Source organism: Gossypium raimondii, chromosome 5, assembly GCF_025698545.1.
Source record: "Gossypium raimondii isolate GPD5lz chromosome 5, ASM2569854v1, whole genome shotgun sequence".
Classification (NCBI taxonomy): Eukaryota; Viridiplantae; Streptophyta; class Magnoliopsida; order Malvales; family Malvaceae; genus Gossypium; species Gossypium raimondii.
Genome location: NC_068569.1, coordinates 3225997 through 3238167, shown reverse-complemented (window position 1 = coordinate 3238167; position 12171 = coordinate 3225997). Strand labels below are relative to the sequence as shown.

The following is a 12171-nucleotide window of genomic DNA, read 5'->3' as shown; positions in this document are numbered from 1 at the left end:
GACATTGACATAAGATATTTTGAAGGATATGAAAATCTTTTAAATGGGTCTTGGATAGTTATGGATAGGATTCAATCAATCAAAGAACCTGAAAAAAAAAAAAAAAAAGAAGAAGAAGAAGAAGCAGACCCAGTGTTTAAGAGATACACATTACACAGCTTGTGAAAAACTGTAGATATTGTTGGATTTATGGACAAGATTCAGATATTGAGATATCAATCTTATTTGGATAGCATTTCGGTTCTACTAAGGTTAATATTTTCAATTTTTGGCTTGCCGGGGGGGTTTAAACTTTGAAATGACAATGTGAAGACAAGATAAAATTAATGTCATTTTAACAGATATATATACATTTTCTACAAAACTATAAATACTACCGACAAAAGTTGTCTGGGATCCTATGGCTATGGGACTGGTTGGTTCACGAACAGCAAGCTGTAGTTGGTTCAGATGGTGGGCCAAATGATCCACATGTTAAAGACCCAATTGATACAAAGTCTCATGTGCCAGACACTTCTTATATGAATCATGTATATGTGTACGTCCTACTGAGGAAAATAATGAGTTGATGTTAGAAAAGAAATGCAACGGAAACTGAGAAATATGAAATCATGAAAGAAATGGGATCATCATTCCTGTTCTTCACGTATGATAAGACTGCATTATTGTTGGTTTTCCACCCCCGCCCTTTTAACCATCAAAGATAGGGTTAAAGAGAAGAGTGCTACATCTGAACTCAACTGAAACCAAAAATAGACAAAGACAATATCACAGCCCTGTCATTTTAACAAGTATCGAGTATTATTCTTCTTCAGTCACCCATTGGGGCAGCTTATGGTTGATGGTGTGTATGGCTTGATTGTGAAACCATTTCTCCTTTTTGAGGTTTAGGGTATCAATCAATTTGCTAAAAAGAAGAAACAGACTTTACTGCAAATATATTCGGTTCTCATAACAGCCCCCAAAGAAGGCACCATCCCCTGCATATTTTCTCCATCTTTTATTGCGTAAAGTACTACGTAAAACAAGCAATTCCATGGTTATTACCACCACTAGCCATCCCTTTCACACTGTTGTTAATGCTTGCTTTTGCAATTGTAATCACAAAGCATCTTTGCCGTTTGTCCCCGTAGGCTAGGCCGTACCACCTTTTTCATGCCTATAAAATGCCAACACATTTGGTATTTGGTTCCATTCAAATTTGCAATACTAAAGCAACCTTTGTGGCTTTGCTCATGTCCATGTTTTTTTTTCTAACATGACAACATCCATCATGTCTTTTCTTAGGGGCAAAACACTAAAAAAAGCCTAATTTTTAAAAAATTTATCGAAATGGTCCAGTAATAAATTAATTACTTGATTGGCTCAATTTCCCGAAAGCGCGTCCACGTCAGCGCGATGTCAGGGGACGTGATAGGAAAACGCTTCCTCAAGGAAGCGCTTTGCTTATGTGGCAACAAAGCGCACCCTCAAGGACGCGTTTTCCTGCCACGTAAGCGCTCCCCTGGGGACGCATTTTGGCTGCGTGTGAACAGTAGCAACGGCTACTTTTTTAACCGTTGGTGACCCCCTAACGGTAAAAAAAAACTATAAAACCCCCCACCCTTTCATTTTTTTTTCACAAATAAATCCTTTCTCTAATTTCCTCTCAATTTGCTCTTAATTTCCTCTCAAATTTCTCTCAAATCCCTATTTAAAAGAGCTTTAATTTTTTAATTATTTAAAAAAATTTAATTTTTATTTTTTTGATTTTTTTAAATCGTAAAAATTTGTACGAATTTAACAATGGCCCAAGAATTGATTCGTCTTGATGACAAGCACATATCCGTCGAACAAATGAAAATGGTAAGTGTTAAATTTAATTTTTAAATATTATTAAAAAAAATTTATTTATGCAATTTTAAATAATTATTAATTTCTTATTTGTTATAAAAGTGTGTAGATCGGACATTGCAATGCTATATCCGTAATATGCATGGTCCTCCATCACCGTTGGTAGAGAATTACCTGAGGGAAGCGGGTTTTTGGCACGTGGCGACGGTAGGATGAGGATGCAAGTTGGACCCGAAACTTATCAGTGTGTTGATTGAGAGGTGGAGACCCGAGACGCACACATTCCATCTTCCATGTAGAGAGTGCACTATCACTTTGGAAGATGTGAATCTGCAATTGAGATTGTCGGTGGACGGGTACCCAGTCACCGGGTCTGTTCAATCTGGCGATTGGGGAGCGGTATGCTACAAACTTTTGGACGCTATTACGGAAAATATTAACGAAGGTCGGATCGAGATAGGTTGGTTACGAGACACATTCCCGAATCCGGATGATGATTTAACCGAACTAGAAATAATTTGATATGCTCGGGCATACATTCTTCAGATAATTGGAGGTTATTTGATGTCGAACTTGTCATGAAACCTCGTACATCTAAGATGGCTGCTGAAACTCGTTGATTTTAGAGCAGCCGGTGAATTGAGTTGGGGGTCGGTCGTGTTGGCAACACTGTACCGGGAGATGTGCGGGGCGACGCGACCGAATAAAGTGAAAATCGAAGGTTTTCTGTCACTGCTGCAGTCATGAGCACGATTTCGCTTTCCATTTTTACGTCCTCGAGTAGACCACCCATATACATTCCCACTCATAACGAGGTAAATTTTATATTAGATTTTGTAATTATTATGTAGATTTAAAATATAATAGTATGCTAAAAATTTATTTAATTAGGTGGAACCATCCAGCAAGTTATGCTGGATTACCTAGCTGTCTTGAAGATATACGGCTTCTATTAGACCAAAAGTCGGAAGCACAAGTAAGTATTAAATAAAATTGATATTTCCATCATGAGCTAGTCTATTGGTATTTAGTATTTAGTATTATGTATTATGTATATAACTAATACTTCTATCATGTTCATATAGTTTGAATGGACACCATACGAGGATCCGGTAATTCGGGCAGTAATTCCGAATGAGTACTTCCAAAATCCAAACGCTTGGCACGTGAAAGTCGCGTTGGTCAACTATGCGACCGTGGAGATGCACCAGTCAGACAGAGTATTACGGCAATTTGCATTCCGACAACCGATTCCCGTGGCACCTGAGGTGTTTGATGATCAGCACAAAATCGACCTACGGCAATTGCATACGGATTGGCCGAGATTCTGGTCATACTACATCTAAATATGGAAAGATCAATATGATTATATACCTACTCGGGAACCGATCATCGTTCCAGAGTTAGCGTGCGTACCGGAATACATGCCATGGTTTAGGATCCATGGCAAGCCGTATTTACTGTCGGTAGAAGAGAGGCAGCGGCAATTACGTGTCTAAAGGGAACGACGTGACCCTTTAAATCCAAGACGAAGGGACGACGACGCAAGCCCATCAACGAGGCCCAGACATTCACCCGGCCCGTCATCAGCGGCCATTCAATCACCAGGCCCAGTTAGAGCACCGACACAGTCACCCGACCCAGCAGTTCAACCGATGATACCCATGGCACAGATGTCAGGTGCGTATCCTAGCCCTTTTATGTATCTTAACCATTATATGTTTCCTTTTTCGAGTCCTATAGCAGGTTGGAGTTTATGGCCCGGTTCATATCCATTTTCTGTTACGTCGAGTGGACCGCCGATGTATAGGCCAACGTCGCACGAGGGATCGCAAGAGGGGCCATCGGAGAGCTTTTCTTTTTACCAATCCCCGTCACCGTATGGGTTTCAAACAGCTTCGCCGTTGGTGATGCAAACACCTCAATAGCCACTATTCTATCAAGATGGCTCATCGTCCCAACACCGACAACCAAATACCTTACCGAAGGAACCAGAATCCCCGCCGGAGCAACCACAACCCCCGCCAGAAGTTGGACAAAGGAAGAATCCGGTAGCGAATCGATTTGCCGCCATGTGGCCTTGAATCCGTGACACGGAGATTGATTTTTATTTTAATATATTTCTACCAATATTTTGAATATTTTGATATTATTTGATGTAATAAAATAGAAATTCTTCTATATTATTTCATGTACTAAAATAGAAATTTACTTTTACATTTTTAATATAATAGAAATTCTTTTAAATAAGGTAATATGTTGAATATTTATTTTGAATATGTTTTTTTGAATAAAGTAATTGTAATTTACTTTAATATTTTTAATAAAATAGATTTTCTTTTAAATAAGTTAATATTCTGAATATTTGTACCAATTTTCGATTTAAAAAAATAGAAATAATACAAAATTTCTTCCAATAACGTTCAACTATTGCGATTTGGGCATGATCGGCTTGTATGGCCTGTGTTCCTACACCATCCGCACAACTTATGTTGAGTGACAGTTTTTCGGATATCCATATTGTTACGTATTCTAGTCGAGCAAGGTCGACCATTTGGTTTGCAACGCAATTCTCTATCTGGTAACAGCTTAAAGGGAGCAAGCGATATAGACTGCCACTTACGTTCATCTGAGACCGGTGGGAATACGTGTCTCCAGACATTGTACATGTTTTCTAATTTGTACACTTCATCGACATAACTCATCGGATCCAGACGAAAATTCTGACGAGCTGCAATTACATGAGCGCATGGATAACGAAGTGCGTTAAACATCCTACAGTCGCAAGTCCTATTTCGCAAGTGTACCTGATATTGCCCGCCAATAACACCTTGGTATGGTCTGTCAAACTATGTCACACAAAACCATAAGTTATCTCGGTCGTGACAGACTGTGTACATGGTGTTCGCCCGCGCCTTGGCCTTGTTAATTTCTTGCACTACCTTACTGCACCATACATGGCCTCCCTGCATCTGGCCTGTATAACTTCTTGGGGTTCGCTAATCAATACTAGTTTTAAATTGCTAAAAATCAGGGAAAATATCAATGAATAGTGAATCCGTGCGTCCACATGGGAGCTTTTTTCAGTACTTCTGCTGACAAAGCATCCTGCTTAAAGAGTTTTTGACACTGTTTGCTCAAAAGCATCTACTCGAAATTATTTTATCAGGAACCACTATAGCCCTAATCTAATTTTTAAAATTTTTTAATTAAATTAGTAACCCTAAACCCTAATTTAATTTATTTTTCTTAAAAATAATAAACACGAAAACTAATCCAATTCTGAAAAATTTATAATTAATTTAATTGACAAGCTCTAAATCCTAATCCCTTATTTATTTAATTTTTTCTCTAAAACCCTAAACTTTAAAACACCAAAACCCTAACCCTAACCCTAAACTAAAAACCCACTACGCAGAGAGGCAGGCGTCCACGAGAAGCGTTGCCTACTCGGACATAAAGCGCGCCTTTAAGAGAGCGATTTACGTCACGTGAGGCAAGCAACTCTCGAGATGCGTTTTCCTGCCACGTCCCCTGACATCGCGCTGATGTGGACGCACTTTGGGTGAAATAGGGCCATTCCGGTAATTTTTTTTAAAAAAGGGCTTTTATATGTAATTTTCCCTTTTCTTAGTATTAATTCATATTTATCAAATATCACATTATTATAATACAACTTTTAGTGATACTTAACTACTTTTTGGTCAATTTATTAATTAGAACTCTACATGGGTGAGTTTGAGATGCTCGATTACCATAAAGAGATAAGTAATTGAATGGAGTGAAGAGCTTGCTTCTATATTTGATAGAGCATGGAATATATATATGATTACAAATGTGATCCTGACTTATCTAGTAAATCTTAACAACCTATTTAAACAAGTAACAACCTATTTGAATTAATAACAAAATATTAACAAATTTATCTAAAGTAGAATACCCAGTCAAAGAGGCCTAGGAAATAGTATTATTAGCTTTGTTAGATCTAAATAACCAGTACTTGAATCTTTAAAAAGAATTTAATGCCCTTCATAAATTGAGTTTATAAGTGAAAAAAACAATTAAAATCCACAGTTCTTCCAATTAGATCTTTGTCAATACTTGGATTAAATTTATGAGTTGGCAAAATCTAGAGAGGGTAGATGAACTTTACCGTAATTAAAGAGAAATTTTGACATCAACCGTTATTAAAAGCGGTAAACTATTAAAATAATCATTTTATTTGTTTCAAGTTATATTTCAATAACTTATGTTTAAAATATTATATTGTAGTCAATTATGTTATCGTATTGTAACATTTTAATCACTAAATCATTAATTACCGTCGACAATATAGTAATAAGTGACGTGGCAAATTAAATTATTATTTCAAATAAAAATTTTAAGTTAAATTTTACAATTGGTCCTTATATTTTTCATTTTGAGCAAATTTTTTATATTATTTTAACTTTGCTTTTCTTTTCATATTCTTCTGCTTCCCCTTTGTTTTCTTCCTTTTATTTCTTTTAAACCAATTTTTCTATGTTTTCCGTTTGTTAAAACTATCTATAAAATGCTAATTTTTCCTTCCAATCAAACTATATAATTGGGAAAAAAACCTCGTATGACAAATTTTGTTAATTTGTCTTTTGGCAAAAGAGGAAACAACATTTGCCAAGCTAAAAACAAGAGAAGCCCTCCGTGGATAGCCAAAAACTCTGGTTGTTTAACTAAAACAAAGCAATTACTATGATCCCATTCGTAGGCAAAAGCTTCAATCTTTTTAGTTGACAATTGTTTTCCCACCATTTCTACTGACTAGAAGAAAGGAAAAAAGGTTTTTTTTTTTTTTTGTTCTGTTCAAAGAAGTTTGGGTCTTGGGAAGTTATGAGCAAAGAAGAAGATGGTGGATTAGACAACAGGGGATGGTTAAGATCGTCGTCAGGGGCGTATAAATGGCTGGCGAGCTTCCACCGTGATCTGATGGCGGGAGCGGTGATGGGTGGCGTGGTGCACACGATCGTGGCACCCATTGAGAGGGCAAAGTTATTGCTTCAAACCCAAGAGAGCAATTTGGCTATCGTAGCTGGTCGAAGAAGGAAATTCAAAGGGATGTTTGATTGTATCTTCCGAACGGTTAGAGAAGAAGGCACTCTTTCATTATGGAGAGGCAATGGGAGTAGTGTTCTTAGATATTACCCTTCTGTTGCTCTTAATTTCTCCCTCAAGGTAATAAATTTCTCTTGTTTTCCTTTTTTGTTTTCCATCTTGGTTTTGGTTGATATTTATAGTGAATTAATGGGTCGTTTTAGTCTTGCCAGATGTTATTTTGGAGATGGGGTTGTTAAAAGTTTTTAAAAAATAATATATATTATATATGCACGTGAAGTGAATGATAAAATGTTTCTTGGAGACGATGATGATGTTATTCTTATATAGCTTGGGAGATTTGGATACCAATTTGTGCACTTTTATGTGATTTGCTTTGTTTGTATGTATTATATGGTCATAATACAGAGAATGTTTCTGTTGAAATTTAAGCTGATTTGCTAGTCCACGTTGCTAGTTGCAACTTTAATTTCTTCAGGGCTTTGCTATTTGTGCAATTCCTGTTATAATTCCCAAGTCAATCTCATCCATATTGTATTGATAACTTGAAAAACTTATCACCCGTAACAATGCCCGAATCTCCAAACTGAATTTCATTTAGCCTACTCATTATATGGGAACAAAATGCAATGGGCTGTGGTATTTTTTTGCCCTGTTTCCATAACACCTTGTTCTTGTAACTGTCCTCATTTAAGTTAATCTTATTAAGCCGCTCTGCAGAGTTTGTGAAACATGCTAGTCTATAACATCCAAACTTCTTTTATCTGCAAGTTCAATCTTCGTAGACATTTTACTCCCATGGAGGACCTTTGACTTTCTCATCCTAATACTTTACCTTATTCAACTGTCATTGCTGCTTTTTGCTATTGATTAGATGGTGAACAACTTTACTCTAAGATGAGGCTTTTTGTTACGAAATACAAGGATCTTAGCCTTTAATTGATCAAAATAGCGTAGTTAGAATACAAACTCATTGCAGGCTTTGCTCTGAATTGAGGATCGGTTATAGAAAATGCTGTTAGGTGAATTTTTTCTTGGAGAATGTGACGATTGATAGAGAGGTCACTCATTGGATCCAGGTAGGATGGATGGAACAGGGGAATTCTACAAAATCTTATCTGATTATAGAATTCCACATAAATTTGAAGGAAAATGTTACAGTATGGCTACAGTATGGCTGTCGAAGTATCAATGTTGTTTTAGTTTCAGTGTTAGGCTTCAGGTATCAAAATATTCCAAAAATAGAATTTAAGTCACTGAGGTGAAAATCTACTCTAGATGTCTCTATATATAATGGAAGATACAATTAGGAATACAAGGGGAAGATACAAGATATATACCCATTGAGGACAGGCCATCTCACTGAAGGTGCCATGTAAGTAAGACATACTGATGCTAAATAAGATGTGATTTGATGGAGAATATAACTTGAGTGTGATGAGAAACAGATTAAGACTAGAGGGAGCTTGGGTGGAAAACATAAAAACAAACCTAAATGAGTTTGCAAAGGATGTATGCCTGAATTGAACACAAGGATGCAATATATCCGAATAGTCAACCATATCTAATGACGAATAAAAAAATACATAGTTTACCATGCTAGGATTCTTGTGTGAGGTTGAATATCACCCAAGTTTATACATGGTTGAGAACTGTTTGAAGCTTCTAGCACCCTTTTGGGTGTATTGTAAATCTCAGGAATTTGTCAGAAAATGGATGGAATATTATTTCAATGGCTCCACAGAGTATTAGGAAAAATGATGTTATGCCTTTATAGCAGGTGGAGACTATAGAGTATTTCCCTTCAGGGCCTTGGCAGATGAAGAGAGCATTAACCGGCAAGGTTAGTTTACCACAATGAGCCTTACTGCAGAGTATCAGGCTATCAGCTACTGTTAATATGTCGTGATTCAATGTTTTGGCTTTTCATATTATATAGGAGCATATAATAGAGGCATGCGAGTCTGAAGAGATAAAGATTTTCAAACTTGACTATTCCACCTAGAAAGATGTACATTTTAGCCGTAAATTGTGGATAATTCAAATGGAACTTTACTTGTTTGTGTTTTTGTAGATGCTGTTAAAAGACCCGATCATAGTGTTATTCATTATAGGTTTGTAATAATAAAGTTTTTAAGTTGCCATCAAATCAAAACGTAAACTGATTTTCCCCCCCTAAATATATGTCCATGCGCACGCAGTGTTTGCATGTTTCTCTTTTATTCTTTAAAAAAATTCCCTTCTAAGGTGCATAAACTAAGTCCGATATCAAAGATAATCATGATGTCGGAATAATAGGGACAGGAAAGGTCAGAGAATGCCCTAAGTGGTGACTGACAACTTTAAGAAATAACTATAGTGTTACTCCCTGGAAGAGCATTAGGAATAGGTGAGATGAATTTGCCCAACATATTGCCAATTCACCATCAGTAACAATTTCAAAGAATCACTTGATAAACGCATTGAGACAAGTTTGTGACGACACATTTGAATGAAGATGAAGATTTACTTTATTGTAACCAAGCTTGAAAGTCCCAAGGGGATATCCTTGGGGGGTATGAGTTGGTACAGAGTTAACTACTTTTAAGTAGCTATAGGCCTAATAAAGTTTCTGTATGTACACAAAAAAACAACCTTCAAAACCAGTGCCTCAAAAATGAAAACTCCAACTTACAGCATCTCCTGTTATCTTTTTCCTTACTTTGCACCTCTTTATGCAGGATCTGTACAGAAACATATTAAGAAATGGCTGTTTTCAAGATGGTCATGTATTCTCAGGAGCATCTGCAAACTTTATCGCCGGAGCTGCAGCTGGTTGCACAACATTGATCATAATCTACCCTCTTGACATTGCCCATACACGTCTTGCTGCAGACATTGGGAGAACTGATGTTCGTCAGTTCCGAGGTATTTATCATTTCTTGAGTACTATGTATAAAAAGGATGGAATCTGGGGAATTTACAGCGGTCTTCCCGCCTCTCTACATGGGATGATTGTTCATCGGGGTCTATATTTTGGAGGTTTTGATACAATGAAGGAAATTTTGTCCGAGAAATCCAGAAATGAATTGGCATTATGGAAACGGTGGGTGGTGGCCCAAGCTGTGACAACTTCTGCTGGATTGTTGTCGTATCCACTAGATACAGTTAGGAGGCGGATGATGATGCAATCTGGCTTGGAAAAACCAATGTACCATAGCACACTGAACTGCTGGAGAACGATTTATAGGACAGAAGGGGTGACTTCATTTTACCGTGGAGCCGTGTCTAATGTTTTTAGGAGCACCGGTACTGCGGCCATCTTGGTTCTATACGATGAGGTCAAGAAGTTCATGAATTGGGGTGGATCTTAGTCGGAAGCAATTTTTTATAGTTTTCTTTTAAACAAAAGGGCTAGAGTAGTAGAACCAGATTCAGGGTTACAGCATAGAAAGCCTTGTAAAGTTCAACCGAACATGACATTCATTTACCAAACATGGCAATCCACACACACCTTGATTTTCCTTACAAATAAAAAGAGCAAAAGTTGTTGCATGATGTTGTGGTCGATGTCATTGTCAGATTTGTGTGATTTTCTTTACAATTTTGTCTTTGGGGAAGGGATATAAAATGGGTGCTGTGCAGTTGTTCCTTTCATAACAACATCCACGTTCCTGTGTCTGGTATATTCTTCTGGATATCCTGAGCCAAAACCCCATAAATTTGCTTGTTTTCTTCCTGAAAATTTAATATTATAGGAAAGAAAGAAAAAATCCCAATCTCAGGATGAACATATTAGCCCCAGAAAAGTAGTACAAAGTAGTAAAGGGAACAAGTAAAATGTGGTATTACTTAACAGTTGTAATGAACTAGTAGTACTATAAATTTAACATTATACGATGTTTAGTTTTGTGGGAAATGGAATAGGTCAAAGGATCAGTAAAATACTTAAGTTGCCACCCAAAATGATGTAAGCTATTGAGGTCAAGAGGTAGCATATAAGGATTGTCGAAAGTAAGATCTGGGGAAGGTCTTAACTGGAGAGGATTGTGAGCCATAAACAATGGGTCTAAACCAAAAAATATTATTGCGACCGATTAGGTATGAAAAAAAAATTTGGACAATAATATAAACACATGAATGCAAGTGGGAACACCATAAAAGAGACCCAAAGCAAAACCATGACTTCACCCCCATCAAAAAAAAAGAGCAAAAGAAAACAAAAGAGGTGATGAACTAATAAAGTACTCAAAGATGCTTTTTTTTTCTCACCCCCAACTTTTAGACTAAGTTTTTAACCTAAAACCCTACCATTAAGGAACTTTCAGTGGGGCACTTGAGTTGCCCATTTTTCATTACTTCCATTAAAATATATACCCCCCAAAAAAAAAGAAAGAAACTATTACTTTCCTTTTAGCTTTTCTTTTTCATCCCCCAAATTGCTTATTATAGAGAATCAGAAGGAGAGATTCTTCTTACGTTAGGCTGTAAAGATTCTAAATGGGGACCATTGATGGGTAAAATCAAACAAAACATCACATCCGCATGGCTGCCGTATGTAAATTTTTCGAGTTAAAAAAAAAAACCAAAATCCGTAAGTGACCTTGCCACCCACTCTTCAATTGTGGTTGTGATTCGTGGGTAGGTGCTGTCTTTTCCAAACCCAAAGGAACAACAACAACAACAAATATAAATATATTTTCATCTCATTTGACTTCAAACTAGACTTTTTAGTTTTTAATCCATATTAACACAAATAACTAGATGTTAAATTCAAATATATATACATTTAAAATAAATTCAAAAAATTAAATAAAATTTCGAGATCAAAGTGTAAGAATATTTGTAATGAAATGAGAGGTGTAAGGCGATTGAACTGAAGCTATGATATGCGTTGGAATACTGTCTGATAGCTTGGTGACAACTTCTTTGCCTTCAATTTTAGTTTATGTTAATTGTCAGCTTTCCCTTCACTTTGCTCCCAATATGTTAAAGTAATATATATACTAAAGACCACAGCTTTTTCACTTCATCACTGTACTTGTTTAAGAACCTGGAATTCTGGGTTGTTTCACAGCTCATTTTCAAACGTTCTTGGGATCATCAAAACCCTTTTTTTTATTAGTCATTAAAAAACCAAAATCCAAGATCTACTTTATGTTTGAACTTAAAGCAGTAATTAATTTATACAAATTGCAGACAACTGGCTAGGTTTATATAGCTTGAACCCAGAAAAAGAAGTATTGTTGGCAATAATCACAACGAAAAATG

General features: G+C 36.5%; 1 protein-coding gene across 2 annotated transcripts; it reads left to right on the top strand.

Annotated features, from left to right (window-relative positions):
* Nucleotides 1-6332: 6332 nt before the first annotated feature.
* Nucleotides 6333-10455, top strand: LOC105771239 (probable ADP,ATP carrier protein At5g56450). 2 transcript variants are annotated; one of them, XM_052631653.1, is made up of 3 exons: nucleotides 6333-7041; nucleotides 8702-8764; nucleotides 9642-10455. In XM_052631653.1, the coding sequence occupies exons 1-3, from the start codon at nucleotides 6700-6702 to the stop codon at nucleotides 10272-10274; spliced, it is 1038 nt and encodes a 345-aa protein (XP_052487613.1). In that variant the 5' UTR covers nucleotides 6333-6699; the 3' UTR covers nucleotides 10275-10455. The 2 variants fall into 2 exon arrangements, with proteins under 2 accessions (XP_052487613.1, XP_012448105.1); XM_012592651.2 differs by lacking the exon at nucleotides 8702-8764 and having other exon boundaries at nucleotides 6342-7041.
* The last annotated feature ends 1716 nt before the right edge of the window (nucleotides 10456-12171 follow it).

Excerpts from the sequence above, each read along its gene's own strand:
- LOC105771239 (XM_052631653.1), top strand. The coding sequence starts at position 6,700 with ATGAGCAAAGAAGAAGATGGTGGATTAGACAACAGGGGATGGTTAAGA. Across the intron at positions 7,042-8,701 it reads CTCTTAATTTCTCCCTCAAG|GTGGAGACTATAGAGTATTT; the intron begins GTAATAAATTTC and ends CCTTTATAGCAG. Across the intron at positions 8,765-9,641 it reads AGAGAGCATTAACCGGCAAG|GATCTGTACAGAAACATATT; the intron begins GTTAGTTTACCA and ends CTCTTTATGCAG.